At 41.5% G+C, this 21,132-nt stretch overlaps 1 protein-coding gene across 1 annotated transcript in view; it reads right to left on the bottom strand.

Annotated features, from left to right (window-relative positions):
* Positions 1–21,132, bottom strand: part of LOC124554877 (alpha-aminoadipic semialdehyde synthase, mitochondrial) — a 292,387-nt gene that overhangs the window by 97,198 nt on the left and 174,057 nt on the right. The window contains exons 13-16 of the mRNA XM_047128548.1: positions 8,274–8,410; positions 5,986–6,098; positions 4,091–4,259; positions 3,918–4,012 (exon numbers count right to left, since the gene is read on the bottom strand). Of these exons, the coding sequence (XP_046984504.1) occupies positions 3,918–4,012; positions 4,091–4,259; positions 5,986–6,098; positions 8,274–8,410 (514 nt within the window). The remainder of the gene's footprint in view (positions 1–3,917; positions 4,013–4,090; positions 4,260–5,985; positions 6,099–8,273; positions 8,411–21,132) is intronic.

The following is a 21,132-nucleotide window of genomic DNA, read 5'->3' as shown; positions in this document are numbered from 1 at the left end:
TCTGGATGCTTCACCGTTTTGACAGGCAGTGTATATTCATAGTTATTTATCGTTCATCCTTGAGCCATCATTAATTATTTCAGTATAATTATTGTTAAAAGTGACTTAGAAAATTTCAGCCGTGGTTCTGACACGAACAACAATAATATTCTGAATTCGGCTGCCTATAAATAGAACCATGGACCTTGCCGCTGGCGGGGAGGCTTGCGTGCCTCAGAGATACAGATAGCCGTACCGTAGGTGCAACCACAACGGAGGGATATCTGTTGAGAGGCCAGACAAACGTGTGGTTCCTGAAGAGGGGCAGCAGCCTTTTCAGTAGTTACAGGGGCAACAGTCTGGATGATTGACTGATCTGGCCTTGTAACACTGTGCTGGTACTGCGAACGGCTGAAAGCAAGGGGAAACTACAGCCGTAATTTTTACCGAGGGCATGCACCTTTATTGTATGGTTAAATGATGACGGCGTCCTCTTGGGTAAAATATTCCGGAGGTAAAATAGTCCCCCATTCGGATCTCTGCGCGGGGACTACTCAAGAGGACATCATTATCAGGAGAAAGAAAACTGGCGTTCTACGGATCGGAGCGTGGAATGTCAGATCCCTTAATCGGGCAGGTAGGTTAGAAAATTTAAAAAGAGAAATGGATAGGTTACAGTTAGATACATTGGGAATTAGTGAAGTTTGGTGGCAGGAGGAACAAGACCTTTGGTCACGTGAATACAGGGTTATAAATACAAAATCAAATAGGGGTAATGCAGGAGTAGGTTTAATAATGAATAAAAAAAATAGGAGTGTGGGTAAGCTACTACAAACAGCATAGTGAACACATTATTGTGGCCAAGATAGACACGAAGCCCACACCTACTACAGTAGTACAAGTTTATATGCCAACTAGCTATGCAGATGATGAAGAAATTGATGAAATGTATGATGAGATAAAAGAAATTATTCAGGTAGTGAAGGGAGACGAAAATTTAATAGTCATGGCTGACTGGAATTTGAGAGTAGGAAAAGGGAGAGAAGGAAACATAGTAGGTGAAAATGGATTGGGGGGAAGAAATGAAAGAGGAAGCCGCCTGGTAGAATTTTGCGCAGAGCATAACTTAATCATGGCTAACACTTGGTTCAAGAATCATAAAAGAAGGTTGTATACATGGAAGAAGCCTGGAGATACTGACAGGTTTCAGATAGATTATATAATGGTAAGACAGAGATTCAGAAACCAGGTTTTAAATTGTAAGACTTTTCCAGAGGCAGATGTGGACACCGACAACAATCTATTGGTTATGAACTATAGATTAAAACTGAAGAAACTGCAAAAAAGGTGGGAATTTGAGAAGATGGGACCTGGATAAACTGAAAGGACCAGAGGTTGTAGAGAGCTTCAGGGAGAGCATTAGGAAACGATTGACAAGAATGGGGGAAAGAAATACAGTAGAAGAAGAATGGGTAGCTTAGCTTTGAGAGACGAAATAGTGAAGGTAGCAGAGGATCAAGTAGGTAGAAAGACGAGGGCTAATAGAAATCCTTGGGTAACAGAAGAGATATTGAATTTAATTGATGAAAGGAGAAAATATAAAAATGCAGTAAATGAAGCAGACAAAAAGGAATACAAACGTCTCAAAAATGAGATCGACAGGAAGTGCAAAATCCTTAAGCAGAGATGGCTAGAGGACAAATGTAAGGATGTAGAGGCTTATCTCACTAGGGGTAAGATATATACTGCCTACAGGAAAATTACAGAGACCCTTGGAGAAAAGAGAAGCACTTGTATGAGTATCAAGAGCTCAGATGGAAACCCAATTCTAAGCAAAGAAGGGAAAGCAGAAAGGTGGGAGGAGTATATAGAGAGTCTATACAAGGGCGATGTACTTGAGGACAATATTATGGAAATGAATGAGGATGTAGGTGAAGATGAAATGGGAGATATGATACTGCGTGAAGAGTTTGACAGAGCACTGATAGACCTAAGTCGAAACAAGACCCGGGGTTTATACAACATTCCATTAGAACTACTGTAAGCCTTGGGAGAGCCAGTTCTGACAAAACTCTACCATTTGGTGAGCAAGATGTATGAGACAGGCGAAATACCCGCAGACTTCAAGAAGAATATAATAAATCCAATCCCAAAGAAAGCAGGTGTTGACAGATGTGAAAATTACCGAAATATTAGTTTAATAAGCCACTGCTGCAAAATACTAACACGAATTCTTTACAGACGAATGGAAAAAGTGGTAGAAGCCAACCTCGGGGAAGATCAGTTTGGATTCCGCAGAAATGCTGGAACACGCGAGGCAATACTTACCCTACGACTTGTCTTAGAAAATATATTAAGGAAAGGCAAACCTACGTTTCTAGCATTTGTAGACTTAGAGAAAGCTTTTGACAATGTTGACTGGAATATTCTCTTTCAAATTCTGAAGGTGGCAGGGGTAAAATTCAGGGAGCGAAAGGCTATTTACAATTTGTACAGAAACCAGATGGCAGTTGTAAGAGTCGAGAGACATGAAAGGGAAGCTGTGGTTGGGAAGGGAGTGAGACAGGGTTGTAGCCTCTCCCCGATGTTATTCAATCTGTATATTGAGCAAGCAGTAAAGGAAACAAAAGAAAAATTTGGAGTAGGAATTAAAATCCATGGAGAAGAAATAAAAACTTTGAGGTTCGCCGATGACATTGTAATTCTGTCAGAGACAGCAAAGGACCTGGAAGAGCACCTGAACGGAATGGACGTTGTTTTGAAAGGAGGATATAAGATGAACATCAACAAAAGAAAAACGAGAATAATGGAATGTAGTCGAATTACATCGGGTGATGCTGAGGGAATTACATTAGGAAATGAGACGCTTAAAGTAGTAAATGAGTATTGCTATTTGGGGAGCAAAATAACTGACGATGGTCGAAGTAGAGAGGATATAAAATGTAGACTGGCAATGGCAAGGAAAGCATTTCTGAAGAAGAGAAATTTGTTAACATCGAGTATAGATTTGAGTGTCAGGAAGTCGTTTCTGAAAGTATTTGTATGGAGTGTAGCCATGTATGGAAGTGAAACATGGACGATAAATATTTTAGACAAGAAGAGAATAGAAGCTTTCGAAATGTAGTGCTACAGAAGAATGCTGAAGATTAGATGGGTAGTTCACATAACTAATGAGGAGGTGCTGAACAGAATTGGAAAACTTGACTAGAAGAAGGGAGCGGTTGGTAGGGCATAATATGAGGCATCAAGGGATCACCAATTTAGTATTGGAGGGCAGCGTGAAGGCTATAAGGCGCAGAGGGAGACCAAGAGATGAATTCACTAAACAGATTCAGAAGGATGTAGGTTGCAGTAGGTACTGAGAGATGAAGAAGCTTGCACAGGATTAAGTAGCATGGAGAGCTGCATCAAACCAGTCTCTGGACTGAAGGCCACAACAACAAAGAACATAAATAGAGAAGACAGTTGTGAATATTTCTTGGTCACCACATTGCCCACCAATGCCTCAAGTATTTTTCAAACTTCTCCACACTAATTTATGGAGGGATGCTTTAAAACATTGTTGATAGTAAAACATCCTTGAAATAGGAATGCTAAGCACGGCGTCTTCCCTATTACTGGCTCCCATTCCATGTTCACCATTAACAAAACGTACACAACATTATACACAATATCCACTCCTCACAATTCTCCCCATGATACAGCTTCACGTCAAATAGTGCAGCCAGAAGTGGGAGGTTGAGGATGGAAAAGCACTTCTATTAAGGCCGTATCAGGAGCGTAGTTACCTATCTCAGCACGGTCAGGCATCGAAAAAATGGTTTCACTTGAAATGTGGCATTATATTTTGACTATACGGCAAAAATCAGCCGTTTGTAACCGAAACTTAGCACTTCTTTTAGTTCTCTCTTTGCTGTGTAACGATAAATGCTACATACCCAAGTGATCTCAGGACCTTTAGGGTGCAGCACGGGATGCGGGTTGGGGTCGAGCAGCCCGAGCAGTAGGATGCCTTGCATGGTGTCGGAGAAGCCTGAAAGCGAAACAAGGATTAGAGCTTGCCGGTGGTGGACAGCAGGTGCTGAAGAGGAAAGGTAGACTGGAGACGCACCCCTGTAGCGCAGCGTGCCGCGGAGCATGGTGTGCGCCTCTCGCACGTCGTACAGCTCGGCGTATTTGGTGGAGTCGCGGTTCGGGAAACCTTCCAGCGCAAAGCCGGGCAGGAAGTCCAGGTCGCGCACCTCGGACAGCAGCGCGCCGCCCTCCGGGATGTCCACCACCTGGAACACACATCACTATCGCTAATTTCACGCAATTTCTCGTGCTTCCTAACAGCGTTTGTTAAGCCAGCTGTGAGTTTGTTGTTTCTCTAATATTTAGCCAACGTCAGTGGTTGGTACTTTCGGGTATCCACCTTTCACTAGCAACAGCTGTTATCTTCGAGAATGACATTCATTCATGATGACGAAGTAGCAGAAAAACAATAAAATATGTGTAGTCGTAATAGTGTTTGTAACTAAAGCAACTACACTACTAGCCAATAAAATTGCTACACCACGAAGATGACGTACTACAGACGCGAAATTTAACTGACAGGAAGAAGGTGCTGTGATATGCAAATGATTAGCTTTTCAGAGCATTCACACAAGGTTGGCGCCGGTGGCGACACCTACAACGTGCTGATATGAGGAAAGTTTCCAACCGATTTCTCATACACAAACAGCAGTTGACCGGCGTTCCCTGGTGAAACGTTGTTGTGATGCCTCGTGTAAGGAAGACAAATGCGTACCATCACGTTTCCGACTTTGATAAAGGTCGGATTGTAGCATATCGCGATTGGGGTTTATCGTATCGCGACATTGCTGCTCGAGTTGGTCGAGATCCAATGACTGTTAGCAGAATATGGAATCGGTGGGTTTAGGAGGGTAATACGGAACGCCGTGCTGGATCCCAACGGCCTCGTATCACTTATAGTCGAGATGACAGGCATCTTATCCGCATGGCTGTAACGGATCGTGCAGCCACGTCTCGATCCCTGAGTCAGCAGATGGGGACGTTTGCAAGACAACAACCATATGCACGAACAGTTCGACGACGTTTGCAGCAGCGTGGACTATCAGCTCGGAGACCATGGCTGCGGTTAACCTTGACGGTGCATCAGAGACAGGAGCGCCTGCGATGGTGTACTCGACGACGAACCTGAGTGCACGAATGGCAAAACGTCATTTTTTCGGATGAATCCAGGTTCTGTATACAGCATCATGATGGCCGCATCCGTGTTTGGCGACATCGCGGTGAACGCACATTGGAAGCGTGTATTCGTCATCGCCATACTGGCGTATCATCCGGCGTGATGGTATGGGGTGCCACTGGTTACACGTCTCGGTCACCTCTTGTTCGCAATGACGGCACTTTGAACAGTGGACGTTACATTTCAGATGTGTTAGGACCCGTGGCTCTACCCTTAATTCGATCCCTGCGAAACCCTACATTTCAGCAGGAAAATGCACGACCGCATGTTGCAGGTCCTGTACGGGCCTTTCTGGATACAGAAAATGTTCGACTGCTGCCCTGGCCAGCACATTCTCCAGATCTATCACCAATTGAAAACGTCTGGTCAATGGTGGCCGAGCAACTGGCTCGTCACAATACGCCAGTCACTACTCTTGATGAACTGTGGTATCGTGTTGAAGCTGCATGGGCAACTGTACCTGTACACGGCATCGAAGCTCTGTTTGACTCAATGCCCAGGCGTATCAAGGCCGTTATTACGGCCGCAGGTGGTTGTTCTGGGTACTGATTTCTCAGGATCTATGCACCCAAATTGCGTGAAAATGTAATCACATGTCAGTTCTAGTATAATATATTTGTCAAATGAATACCCATTTATCATCTGCATTTCTTCTTGGTGCTGCAATTTTAATGGCCAGTAGTGTAACAAATTTGCCACTCATATAAAGTTTTCTCTTCTAGCAATGTTAAAACAAGATCGCACTCGTGGCTTACCTTGCCATTCATAGTATACCGCGCTGTGCCCATAACGTTCCTTAGGACAGAGAGAGGGCTCCAGCTAAACTTGTACCTCAGTGGGTTGTCGGAGCACTCGGGAGCCGGCAAGCCTGTGGAAAGGAATGTCCGTAGTATCTGAAGACTTGAAATGTGCTCACATAGAAAATTCGAAGTTTAATTGTTAAATAGGAAAGACTATGTCCTATTGATCGGGCGGTGCTACACAAGATTAGTCGGCACTTGTGTGAACATTGCAGAAACCATCGTACTGGAAACCAGCTGTTGTGATAGTAGGTGGCCGCGGTCAGAAACAGTGCTGACAGAAAGAAGAAACTCTGGTGATCGAATTTTAAGGTAAGACGGGGACTTTATGTCCTAATGACTATTTTGTGACTGCTGCTTTGCAGGTTCAAGTACATCTGACTGATAATTTAAAAAAGAACAGGCTTATTGTAAGGACGTGACTCTTCAAACCCTTAGATGTGTTTTAACGTTGCTTTATTGTGAACTGTACATTGAATTTATATGGTATTAACATCGAGGAAATCTTGCTGAAGAGTTTGAGAAGATCTGTACTATAAAGTTTATACGCATACCGAGGAACTGGAAACATACATCTATACATAGTTCTTTTTCTTTCTGCTCCATTGCCATGGACGATGATATATCCCGTCGTGTACAGAATTGAATGAACTGTATTTTTCCAAGATAGGTGATGGACCATGTACCGAGTAGCAGTCAATCATTGCGACTATTTCATTTACTTTTTCTTCTTCTCTCGCACCATGATTTGGCTTTATTATAATGCTTACATCATCGACAATGTGTACTCTTTCAGCTCTATCAGTGTAAGAGAAGTGGTTCCAATATTGAATACGGATAGTAATATTCAGAAAAAGGTTCATCATGAAAACTGCATGAGCCATCTAGCATGACACTTTGCTTCCTATCAGTTATACATGAAGTGAACCACTTGCTCATTGTTCCCAGAAGGCAGTAATTCTAACTGCCTCCAAAAGAATTTTTTAATTTGAAAAATCAAATTCCTTAGACAGATCACAAAAAATCCCGCTAGCTGAAATTTTGTCATTCCGATATTTTAATATTTGGTTGCTGAAGTATTAGATGATATATTTAGTAGAGCAGCCTATCTGTTATCCAAATCTCGGGCAACTCAGTATCTTATATTTGCGTATATAATCTACCATCCTTATGTACATTACCCTTTTTAAAATTTTTGAGAAGAAAGTCATTAATATCTATTCTAACAACTTTGTTAAAGAGAGGATTAAAAATGACATACTTTAGTCTGTGTAAAAAAAATGCCATACGAAAATATTGCACTATGTGTGTGAGTGACTACAATTCCTATATCAAAAGAATAGTATTTTAATATTTCGCTCGAAATGTGAAAATATCTTGAGAATTTTTTTGTTGAAAGATTGTCCTTTACTATTCCGATTTCCCTGGAATAAGTTAGAGCGACATCAGATTGGTTGAAGCTTGTGGTATTGATTGTCATATATACTGTAATGCTTATTCTTTCAAGTTGCCCATATCAAAAATCTCATTTAATCTAGGAATATATAGTTTTTTCAAAGAGGCTTGCTACACATGTTTTGGTCATGAACAAGTTGATCATTATATTTAATAACTAGATCATCATAATTCTTTACAGACTTCCTACTTCCTCTTCTAACTGTGCTCCCCATTTAATGATTATATTTTCTGAATTTTTAATCTCTGAGATAACATGAAACCATTTTGATTTTTTATAGATCATCTTACTAAAAAATAATACCTTGGTACCACAAGTGCAATTGCACATTTGTGCTTATCCCGATGTTTTCGCACTGCTCGCTCTTCCTACAACAAGACACTTTAATGCCCTTTGTTATCCAGGGTTTTTATGATGCACTATGGGTGCCATATTTCGTAGGTTTCATATAGAAATAACTCTTTAAAGCAGAGAAATTTATGGGGAAATTTAGAGTTTATACCCATTATCTTACACACCTCACTATAACTAATACAGCCCTATGTCAATTAAGCTCGACCCCTATTGCAGCAACTGAACGTCTGACGAATTTAATCTGCGGAAGCCTCCATTGACGTGATACTGACTAAAATAGAGTTGGCCGACCGGGTCATGACAGGCGCAGATTTCAGAACAAATGGAAAAATGTGGAAATGAGCTGGAAACAAAAAAAAAAAAAAAAGAACTGAAAACAATACTGATGAATAATCCAGTGAGATGTTCAAGTGACTCTACAACGGCAGCGTACCTCCGCAGTATGAAATGAACGATTCCACTTTGCCTCCAGCTTGGTGAATTTCTTCGAAGCACTCCATGGCAAGAAGATGGTCTATTCCAGGATCTAGACCAACTTCGTTAACAATTGTTATTCCAGCATCGACGGCTCTGTAAAAGCATTGACAGAATTTTAAACAGGGAAACAATCTGAAATAATATCTAAATCAATTTTAAGACCTCCCTTCTTCGTATCAAATTTTAAGGAATTATTGTACATGGTTAGTTTACAATGATTTACCACCTTCCACACTAATACAACAGCATTATTTACAATATAGAAATATCATCAGTTTTCTGAAAACAAATATTTTTACGCGAGGTGAAAGCTTGATATTTATTTCTTACTTCACAGTTACAGTCTGGACTGCTAAAATAGTCACTATTATCTCATACGTTTGTTGATAAATTTGTTGAAAACTATCGACAGATAAAATTATATACTACAACTCAATTCCACATATTCAAAATACGATGCTTGCACTCATTAGACGTACTAATTCGGCTTTCAGTTACATTAGCTGCATTGAAAACTTCAGTGGCGAGCTATAGGTTGAAATACTCATAAATTTTTTGTTAGAAATTTTACTTGGATTTCCCAAGGTGATATGATATGTAAAGTGCAGTCTACTGTCGAGGATTTTTAACAGACTTAATTGCCGCACTGGTATGGATCAGAGAGATATCAACGACTTTAAGAGGTTCTAAGAGATAGCTTGGACACTCCCTTGTTTTACTGAGCTGTAAAGACTTTTCGGCTGACAAAGGTGACTATTGAAAACTGGGGGAAGGGCCCCTAACTACATCTTAGTGAGGGCTAAAGAAGCCAAGAAGGGTAGGTCCGAATGTCATATCCAGACTTCCATACCGAACAGTGTAAGGGTGAGGATAGGTTTGTTTTTGCTTTCTTATTCTTGAATTGAGAACAACTGTGTGAGGTGAAATTAAATGTTTAATGTCGCAGTATTTCTCACCAAATTACAGCTTTTCTTTCAGTTTTCAACTCGCCAACATAAAATCAGCGCAATGGATAACGCATCTTGCCAACATCAAAAAGTGAAATACGTTTATACACAACAATGTTAAATATTATCTCTCTGAAAGAACATTAATCTTAAGCACAATATTATGAAAGTTTAATTGGAAGTTTCTTTACGTTAATCCTAAGCACAATAATATGAAAGATTAATTGGACGTTTCTTTACAAAATTGCTCCTACACATACGTTATGATGTTGGTCAGTACTACGAAAATTGTGGTCTCACCGCCAGACACCACACTTGCTAGGTGGTAGCCTTTAAATCGGCCGCGGCCCGTTAGTACACGTCGGACCCGCGTGTCGTCACTATCAGTGATTGCAGACCATGCGCCGCCACACGGCAGGTCTAATCCAGAGAGACTCCCTAGCACTCGCCCCAGTTGTACAGCCGACTTCGATAGTGATGGTTCACTGTTTACATACGCTCTCACTTGCAGAGACGACAGTTTAGCATAGCCTTCAGCTACGTCATTTGCTACGACCTAGCAAGGCGCCATATTCAGTTACTATGAATGTATTCTGAACAGATAATATTGTGAATCATGTACCGTCAAGAGCGACGTTCATCATTAATGGATTAAAGTTAAGTATCAAACTAATTACGTCCGCTTTCTGAATTCTAATTCCTTGTCATGTTCCAGACCTCATGTCAGTATAGTTCTTCCCTCCTCACGCCAGCCTGCGTGAGCTAAAACGCGTGCATTTCGGCCTTTACTAGTAACACGGTGTTGGCTCTTCTGCCAACACGACAAAAATCGCCCAATTCCGGTTCAAACTTCGGTACTATTTAGGATGACAATCAAGTCTACGGTGGATGGTTGGTCAAGTGACTAATTTGAGCGCAAGATTACCCAAGGCCGCTCGAGTTTACAGTGGACTCGCTGCGCGGGATTAGCCAAGTGGTCTAGGGCGCTGCAGTCATGGATTGTCCGGCTGGTCCCGGTGGAGGTTCGAGTCCTCCCTTGGGCATGGGTGCGTGTGTTTGTCCTTAGGATAATTTAGGTTAATTAGTGTGTAAGCTTAGGGACTGATGACCTTAGCATTGAAGTAACATAAGATTTCACATACATTTGAACATTTGAACAGTGGACTCAAGCTGGTGAATGCCTCTGCACGTGGTATTTACCTTAAACTGTGATTTGCTGCTGTCTGCAAGGCTGCTCTTTCCCACTGAAATTCCTACAAAAGTAATCTGGCTATTGCTGAACTTTCCAGCAGAAACTTTCCCTACGTTTCTCGTTATGTGAGAAATCATGTACTCAGCCATAGTCTTATTATGTGGCGATGTACACGTGCATGGTTGGAGCAGCGTGCATATTAAAGTGCCCTCTCAGTTCTCGCAAGAACAATTTACTAATTCGGCTGGTTCGTTTCTCCACACCTGGAGCTAAACGTTGCTACAGCTAATTTTAGCTGGAGTGCAGCCGCTGTGAACGCAGTGTCCACACCAGTTTCTTCTCTGCGTCGTACGGAGCTTTAAGCGCTCCATTCTGCACTTGATGCCAGTTCAGAGAAGAGTCCCCCAAAGTTTCTCTCTTTTCCTCTCATTGCAGAACTGCCTCCCTCCACTTAAGTTCCTTTTCCACGTCATGGCTTTGTTCGGCCAATAGGAGCGTTCCTCTTACTTTGTAGAAACACCCTCTACCAATCGCAACGTCCCTTCTATCAAACTGCGTCGAAACTTCGGTAGTTTTTTCCTTCCTAGTGAGTTTCCACCAATCAGACGTTTTGTGCCCGTTCTAGACACCTAAACTACACTGACCTTTCCGTGTGTCGCACTTGCTCGACGAAAATGCGTCACTTGCTTTTGTTCGTATCCCGTTGGAATTTCGTAATGCAGTTTTCTAAAACTTCTTCTCTGCTCTTGTACCGATGCCCTCGCTACAGGCGGCCCTCCAGCTTGAATCACCAGGCCCGGGGTCGCTGTCCTCCTTCCTGCCACCCCTTTAAGTGGTTGCCGGGGTAACTCTCACAGAGCAGCTTTGCTGCGCCATTGTGGAGCTGGCTTCTCAAAACTAAAAGCAACTCGACTCACGTTCCCTGTTCTACCTTCCACTCAAAGACATGCATTGTATAGGAACGGTGTGTTAATTACCGTCGATTGACTGTCATTCCTTTTTTCATTATATATTGATAGGCAAAAGTTCTCATAATTGTCGATTTACGTTAGGTGTCATCTTCGCCTTCTCATTGTGATTTGTAAAGGTCTCATGTAAGGTGCGAATCTGACCATTTATTCTGCCACATTACAACAGGTGTTAGAAACCAAAATGTAACAAGCTTAATTAATCGCACAGAGGTGTTAATGCCTTTAAGACGTTCTAACGGACACCATTGACACATTTGTGTTTAATTCAACTATAAAGGCACCTCGGCAGAAAAAGTGCTTTCGTATCCGAAGATGCACAGCAAAAATAGGTACGATGACAGAAATAAATTAACTAATCAGGCAAAAGTCAGAAAGGTAGACTATGAGAATTTGAGAACGAGGTCTCATGCGAAAGCTGGTACCTCAAGAGGGCACCACAAATAAAGACAGCTGCTACAAGACGCAGCAACAAATCGGAGACTTCAGTGTAGATACGTCCACAACTGCTGGATCGACTTCAACCTAATTTGGTACACATCTTACTGACTGTCTGGAGAATCACTAGCTTCCTATTGGGGTGGGGATGGTAACGTCATGATAGAGAAAGGGAGAGGAAAAGACGGACAGACAGAGAGTGGGAAGGAGGAGATGGATACAGGTAGAGGGGACAAGGCAATGGGCAGAGGAAGGGGGAAGAAGGAGATGAACTTATGTAAGATTGGAATAAATACATATTCGGGCAGCACAGGATACTATGCTAGTTTTTTTATCTTCCTTGGATAATATTGCGCAACAAGAGAACGTAGATATAGCGACTAATAAACTTAAGAATTATCAAGTGCCACGAGAAGATAGGATAACGGCAGAGATGTTGAAGACAGGAGGTGATACAATTTAGAATATGATATACACTCTCATAAGTGAAGTACAGAGAAAAGAGGACATCCCAAAAGAGTGGAAGCCGGCGACCATTATCCCACTGCACAAAAAGAACAGTAAAAGGAAGTGCAACAACTACAAAGGTACATCTCTGATAAGTGTACCATATAAAGTGCAATCGTTAAGAATTCTTAAAAAGCTGAAGCCTTTTGCTGAAGATTTCGTTGGAGACTACCAGGCAGGTTATCGGGCAGGAAGATCAACCGTGGATTAAATTTTCACTATGAGATATCTGGGATCAGTGCTGGGAATTCAACCGTCGATTCCTGGTAACTTTTGTAGATTTGTCAAAGGCTTATGATAGTATACACGGACAGCATCCTGAGGGGGTTTGTCCTACTAAGGACGTCAATTAACTTGGTGAAGATGTGTACAGCGGTAACAACAGTCAAGGTGAAATATCAGGGGGAGCCGTCCAAGGAATTCAGCGTCAGAACAAATGTGAGCTAAAGCGCTGCCATTTCACTATTTATGTTTAATTTGGTCTTGGAGAAAGTAATTCAACAAATGAAAAGAGAATGCGAAGGGGTGAAACTCAAGAGACCAACACTGTCGTTGGAATATGTAGGTGACATTGCAGCCAGAGCGGAGACCGAGGAAGAGATAGCAGAAACTGTAGGGGACTTAATAACGTGGAGAAGTATCCAGAGCAACCCATAACAATGCCACATTACAGGTAGGAATATGGAGCATAGCTAAGGTGGAAAATTTTAAATATATCGGCACTTGGTTCAACATGTATAATAACTTAAAACAAGAAATTAATCAACGTACTGTCAATGGGACTAAAACTTATTTCAGTCTGAAGCAGATAATATCTTCCAAAAAACTATTAATTAACACCAGCCGTAAAGCCTATAATGCAGTGACATTACCAGTGTTGTAATATGGGACAGAAACCTTAATCACTACAAAAAGGATAAGAAAACCTGTTGATCTATGAACGGAAAATCATAAGAAACATCTTTGTACCAATTCGCGAAGAGAACACCTGCAGACGTAGAAGGAACGAAGGTCTGTACGCCCTGATGAGACGAACGAATATAAGCAGAAAATGAAAGCACGCAGTAAAAGCTTGGCAAGGCACATTGCCGGGAGACCAGATACTTGCCGCGCTCAAAGCTATGCTTACGAGAAAATCTAATGGTACACTTCTAATTGGAACACCAAGAGAAGCGACGGGAGGATGAACTGCACGACGGTCTCCAGCAGCTGGGTGTGAATAAGAAGTGAATCCAAAGTGCACAAGATCGCCGTCTACGGAGGAACATTTTAAGTTGGGCTTATGAGCTTCAGGGTTCGTGATTGCCAATGTGTATGTATGTAACACTGCTAAGGGATGAACCCTTCGACTCAGATGATTTAGCTGCTGAACATTTCAAAGAAAACTTGAGTCTCATTTCAGATAGGTTGTCCACTCATCTGTTCTCTGCAGACCTCCGCGATATGCTCTGCAGAGGGTACGTGTCATTGTGCCAGTTATTAGGGTTTCTTCCCATTCCATTCACATATGGAATACGGGAAGAATGACTGACTGAATGCGTCTGTGAGTTCTGTAATTATTCTAATCTTGTCCTCATGATTCCTATGTCAGTGATACATATGGGGTTGTCGCAAATTCCTAGAGACATCACTTAAGGACGGTTCCTGAAACTCTGTTAGTCGACATTCTCGGGCAAGTTTACCTCTATCTTCATGTTCTTATATGTATAATCTTGAGACGGTTTATGTGCTATAAGGCAAATACTGTTTTCTATGTCTGGATGATTTGAAAATGGGTTGAGATAACCCGAAACTAGTCATGAATTAAATTAAAAACGAATCTTGCAACTTTGGCTGTTTCTATATCGTACTAATTTCGTGAATCTGTCTTACTACTTCAGGATATGCTTGACAGCTTGTGGTAGCACACTGTATCTAGTGTATACAAACTGCTACAATGACTCATTTCTGTTTGACGCGAGGTCACTACTGTTGCCACTGGTGAAGACGGAAAAAACTGCCTTGTTTCTATAATGGGAAGCACAATTACCACCATAAAAAAGCGCACAAGAGGGCTGTGGGAAATATTTGTACCATATAGTTTATAGTCCTAAATCACAAAAATAAAATTATCAAAAAGTAAACACCGTCAATCGATCACAACTCTGATACAATACCAAAATTAATTTCGCTGAGTCACTACAAAAAAAAGGCACCCGTCAAAGGGATAAACTTGATGATGTTTCTTTCTAATGTAGTTTTACGAAACGTAATTTCAATATTTTGTGATGTCTTTCCTCCATACATGGTTGTATACGTGCGGCAAACAAATCCAAACTTCGCCGGCGCCCGATAGTAAACACCCAAACTTTCTACTACTCTTCAACTTTTGTGGTCCTGTCCTCCTCAGTTGCGCGTAATACTACGGTATATTGATAAGTGAAAGCCTGGGCAAACCCTTCAATCACACCTAAGCCAGCCAGCTACCAAGAGGGACAAATGCCAACAATCAGGAATATATAAACTTGAATGTCAAAGTTGTGATGCAGTATACATAGGCATGGCATGCAGGAATTTTGAAACAAGATACAAAGAACATATCAGATGTTGGAAGTATGAAACAAACCATTCCACATTTGCAGAGCATTTAAAACACTACAACCATCATCCTACAAACATGGAACAAGAAATGAAAATAATGAGAATAAGCAACCATGACAAACATCTTATACAAATGCAAGAAAACTTCCACATCCAGAAAGCCATAGCAGAAAACAAACATGTGATAGATGAACAAACACACATCAGCACAGGCTCCCTACTACACTTAATAAAGGAAATATATATATATATATATAACACCAAAATACAGACAGACAGACACACACACACACACACACACACACACACACACACACAGCCCCACCCAAAAAAAAGAAAAAAAGAAAAATTACATAACACCAAAATACAGACAGATACACACACAGAGCACAAAAAAATACATATCACACCAAAACACACACACACACACACAAACATACACAGGACAAAAACAAAAATAAATAACTAAATACAATAAAATTAAATTAATACCACACCAAAACACACACACGCACACACACACATACACAAAAGCACACACAAATGCATACACGAACAGACCACAGATACTTCAATAGTTACACTCATAAGTTTGGCAGTAATATTCGATCTTTGGCAAAAACATTTGACAGTCGGCAACAGAAACCAAAACATTGCATTAAAACAAGCGTTCAGTGCATAGTGCTGTGGAATGTGGAAAAAACAGCAAATTGGCGCTCATAGGAAGAAGAACAACACCAAAAATGCAACAGGAGCGTAATATGTAAGAAACTGTCTACGCAACCTGTAAGTACAGTTCAAAACATTACTCCTTAATAGGAAATACCAACCACCAGAACTGTTTATAACCTACAGGCACAGTGACAAAAATGCAAATAAAATAGCTAACGTATGTACATATTCCAGGCCACTGATGATGCCTTGCAGAAAATAAAGGCGAAACGCGTATGGCACTAAAATTGTGTTTTATTCAGTTGCTGCCAGACGGTCCATAAGTGAAACTTATCAATATACCGTAGTATTACGCGCAACTGAGGAGGACAGGACCACAAAAGTTGAAGATGTCAATACAGCTATGTCAAGCATTCCCTGTCAACGTGTACAACAGGTTCAAGAAAATACATCTGAGACTCCATAAGACGATACAGCATATAAAATTCAACAGAACATGCAAAAAGGACGATTTAATTCCAAGTTACATTAATGTAAAGGTTAAAAACAGTTCTACAGTGGCACAAAAGTCGAAATCATTTGCAGAACGATATTGGTTACTACATGAAATTAAGATGCTCTATTCGAAAAAACAGCACCTAAACATGATGCTCTATGAGACTCATCTAGAATTGGCAAAAAACGTAGGAAACGCCGCAGTTTTCATGGCACTAGTAGAAAAAACTGAGCACAACACATACATAGCAATGAAACATTTACAAAACATACATAAACACAAGATAATGAAACTAACAGTAAAAAAGACGCAAAAATACATTTACATTTTAAATGTGAAACCACATGAACACCAACACACATTCCATCCACGCTTAGTTAACCTAACAGAGACAGAACTGCACGAAAACGAAAAAATGCTCTTGGAAAAAGGTTTGAAACACTGCACCAATAGCAAAGTGAACAATCAATACATAGAAAATCTCATAGTAGAAACCGAACACATCCTTACACGTGAAGAACAACAAAATAATTGTGAAATAAACATAGGATTGACAAGAGAACTAGTAAAAGAAGAAATAAAAGGCATAATAAAACAAACACAGCAGACACACAATAAGAACAACCAAACAGAAGCAGCTACTATGAAAAGGTTAAAACAAAAGTTAACAAACAACAACGTATTAATAACAAGAGCAGACAAGGGAAATGTAACAGTACTCATGGATAAAGAGCAATACATCACAAAAACCAAGGAATACATAAACACCAACGCAATACAAAAACTGAAGTCAGATCCAACTACACGATCCCAGGCAAATGTGAAACGAACACTGAAAAACATTGAACACACACTCATAGACAAACAGAAATACTACTTAACACAGAAAAACCCACAAGCACCAACACTCCGCAGCCAACCGAAAGTACATAAAGACGGAATGCCAATGAAACCTGTTATCAACTTCAAGAAAGCCCCAACATACCGCATAGCCAAACACCTCCAAAAGTTAGTTACAAACCACTATAAAGTAGAAAACAACAGAACAGTGATAAACACAGGAAACCTAATAGAAAACATACAGAACATACAGATACCACACACAGCATCACTGATTTCATTCGATATAGAAAATATGTATACCTCCATCCCTATCACAGAAACAATAGAAATCATAGAACAAAATCTCTCATCCCACAGCAACCTCACCACAGACGCAATAAAAGAAATAACAGATATGCTCAGACTGACAACTGAACAAAACTACTTTCAGTTTGAGGAAGAATATTATCTACAAACTGATGGACTGCCCATGGGATCCCCAATATCAGGAACACTAGCAAACATTTTCATCAGTCACCTTGAAAATCAGATATTTGATAAGATAACCACAAATGATAGTTTCAAAATCATATATTGGTACAGATACGTGGATGACATTATTTGTCTGGTAGACGAGCCAAGTGAAAAAATAGATGAACTCCATTCAGAAATAAACAAAGCTCAGAAGAACATAAAATTCACACTTGAAAAAGAAAAAGAAAATCAAATAAATTTTCTTGACATTACAATTAAAAAAGAAAATGGAAAACATACATTTAACATCTTTAGAAAACCAACAGCCACGGACACAATAATACATTCCACATCCAACCACCCCCATAGCCAGAAACTTGCAGCACTAAGACAAATGTTACATAGATTAAACAGAATCTCACTCAGCAAGAGAAACTATGAACAAGAAATGAACACGATCATACAAATAGCTAGGAACAACGGGTATGACACACATGTGGTACAAAGGCTCAATCAAAAAATAAAAACACAAATAAAAAACAAACACAACATTTCCACAATAGAAAATAACTCACAAGCTGAAAACTTACAAACACACTCAACAAACACACACAATGACAACACCACACAGAAAAGAACCAGATGGTACACCATGACCTACACACATAAACTAACACACAGAGTTGCAAACATCCTAAAGAGACAGGGCTTCAAAATAGCATATAAGCCTGGGCAAACCCTTCAATCACACCTAAGCCAGCCAGCTACCAAGAGGGACAAATTCCAACAATCAGGAATATATAAACTTGAATGTCAAAGTTTTGATGCAGTATACATAGGCATGACATGCAGGAATTTTGAAACAAGATACAAAGAACATATCAGATGTTGGAAGTATGAAACAAACCATTCCACATTTGCAGAGCATTTAAAACACTACAACCATCATCCTACAAACATGGAACAAGAAATGAAAATAATGAGAATAAGCAACCATGACAAACATCTTATACAAATGCAAGAAAACTTCCACATCCAGAAAGCCATAGCAGAAAACAAACATGTGATAAATGAACAAACACACATCAGCACAGGCTCCCTACTACACTTAATAAAGGAAATGATAACATAAAATATATATATATAACACCAAAATACAGACAGACAGACACACACACACACACACACACACACACACACACACACACACACACACACAGCCCCACCCAAAAAAAAAAAAAGAAAAATTACGTAACACCAAAATACAGACAGACACACACACACAGCACAAAAAAATACATATCACACCAAAACACACACACACACACACATACACAGGACAAAAACAAAAATAAAAAACTAAATACAATAACAAAAATAAATAACTAAATACAATAAAATTAAATGAAATTAAATTAATACCACACCAAAACACACACACACACACACACACACACACACACACACACACACAAACGCACACACAAATGCATACACGAACAGACCACAGATACTTCAATAGTTACACTCATAAGTTTGGCAGTAATATTCGATCTTTGGCAAAAACATTTGACAGTCGGCAACAGAAGCCAAAACATTGCATTAAAACAAGCGTTCAGTGCATAGTGCTGTGGAATGTGGAAAAAACAGCAAATTGGCGCTCATAGGAAGAAGAACGACACCAAAAATGCAACAGGAGCGTAATATGTAAGAAACTGTCTACGCAACCTGTAAGTACAGTTCAAAACATTACTCCTTAATAGGAAATACCAACCACCAGAACTGTTTATAACCTATAGGCACAGTGACAAAAATGTAAATAAAATAGCTAACATATGTACATATTCCAGGCCACTGATGATGCCTTGCAGAAAATAAAGGCGAAACGCGTATGGCACTAAAATTGTGTTTTATTCAGTTGCTGTCAGACGGTCCATAAGTGAAACTTATCAATATACCGTAGTATTTCTACTACTCGTTCACTTTCCGAAGAGCTATAGCACCGATGAGAGCCGCTGTTTCGATGTAAGTCTATTGGCCTTACTCAGTACCGGCAGCGAGTTTGGAGCGGCCAACCTTCAAATCGGAGGCAGACATAAAACGTCGTCCGAAATCGTTCTGAATGCGTTCTCAGAAAATTATTTTGAGCCTTTAGTTCAGAAGTCCATTCGAAGTGTAAATGTCTGCGAAAACACTCATGACCTCTTAGCAACAAATACACTCCTGGAAATTGAAATAAGAACACCGTGAATTCATTGTCCCAGGAAGGGGAAACTTTATTGACACATTCCTGGGGTCAGATACATCACATGATCACACTGACAGAACCACAGGCACATAGACACAGGCAACAGAGCATGAACAATGTCGGCACTAGTACAGTGTATATCCACCTTTCGCAGCAATGCAGGCTGCTATTCTCCCATGGAGACGATCGTAGAGATGCTGGATGTAATCCTGTGGAACGGCTTGCCATGCCATTTCCACCTGGCGCCTCAGTTGGACCAGCGTTCGTGCTGGACGTGCAGACCGCGTGAGACGACGCTTCATCCAGTCCCAAACATGCTCAATGGGGGACAGATCCGTAGATCTTGCTGGCCAGGGTAGTTGACTTACACCTTCTAGAGCACGTTGGGTGGCACGGGATACATGCGGACGTGCATTGTCCTGTTGGAACAGCAAGTTCCCTTGCCGGTCTAGGAATGGTAGAACGATGGGTTCGATGACGGTTTGGATGTACCGTGCACTATTCAGTGTCCCCTCGACGATCACCTGTGGTGTACGGCCAGTGTAGGAGATCGCTCCCCACACCATGATGCCGGGTGTTGGCCCTGTGTGCCTCGGTCGTATGCAGTCCTGATTGTGGCGCTCACCTGCACGGCGCCAAACACGCATACGACCATCATTGGCACCAAGGCAGAAGCGACTCTCATCGCTGAAGACGACACGTCTCCATTCGTCCCTCCTTTCACGCCTGTCGCGACACCACTGGAGGCGGGCTGCACGATGTTGGGGCGTGAGCGGAAGACGGCCTAACGGTGTGCGGGACCGTAGCCCAGCTTCATGGAGACGGTTCCGAATGGTCCTCGCCGATACCCCAGGAGCAACAGTGTCCCTAATTTGCTGGGAAGTGGCGGTGCGGTCCCCTACGGCACTGCGTAGGATCCTACGGTCTTGGCGTGCATCCGTGCGTCGCTGCGGTCCGGTCCCAGGTCGACGGGCACGTGCACCTTCCGCCGACCACTGGCGACAACATCGATGTACTGTGGAGACCTCACGCCCCACGTGTTGAGCAATTCGGCGGTACGTCCACCCGGCCTCCCGCATGCCCACTATACGCCCTCGCTCAAAGTCCGTCAACTGCACATACGGTTCACGTCCACGCTGTCGCGGCATGCTACCAGTGTTAAAGACTGCGATGGAGCTCCGTATGCCACGGCAAACTGGCTGACACTGACGGTGGCGGTGCACAAATGCTGCGCAGCTAGCGCCATTCGACGGCCAACACCGCGGTTCCTGGTGTGTCCGCTGTGCCGTGTGTGTGATCAATGCTTGTACAGCCCTCTCGCAGTGTCCGGAGCAAGTATGGTGGGTCTGACACACCGGTGTCAATGTGTTCTTTTTTCCATTTCCAGGAGTGTAATTCTGACCAAATAGGGAGTATCATGACGGATACAGGGATTAGTGACCACAAGGTCGTTGCAGCGAGACTGAATATA

The sequence above is a fragment of the Schistocerca americana genome, chromosome X (assembly GCF_021461395.2).
Source record: "Schistocerca americana isolate TAMUIC-IGC-003095 chromosome X, iqSchAmer2.1, whole genome shotgun sequence".
In the NCBI taxonomy this organism is placed as follows: domain Eukaryota; kingdom Metazoa; phylum Arthropoda; class Insecta; order Orthoptera; family Acrididae; genus Schistocerca; species Schistocerca americana.
The sequence above is the reverse complement of the archived record's forward strand: the minus strand, read 5'-3'. Positions and strand labels throughout refer to the sequence as shown.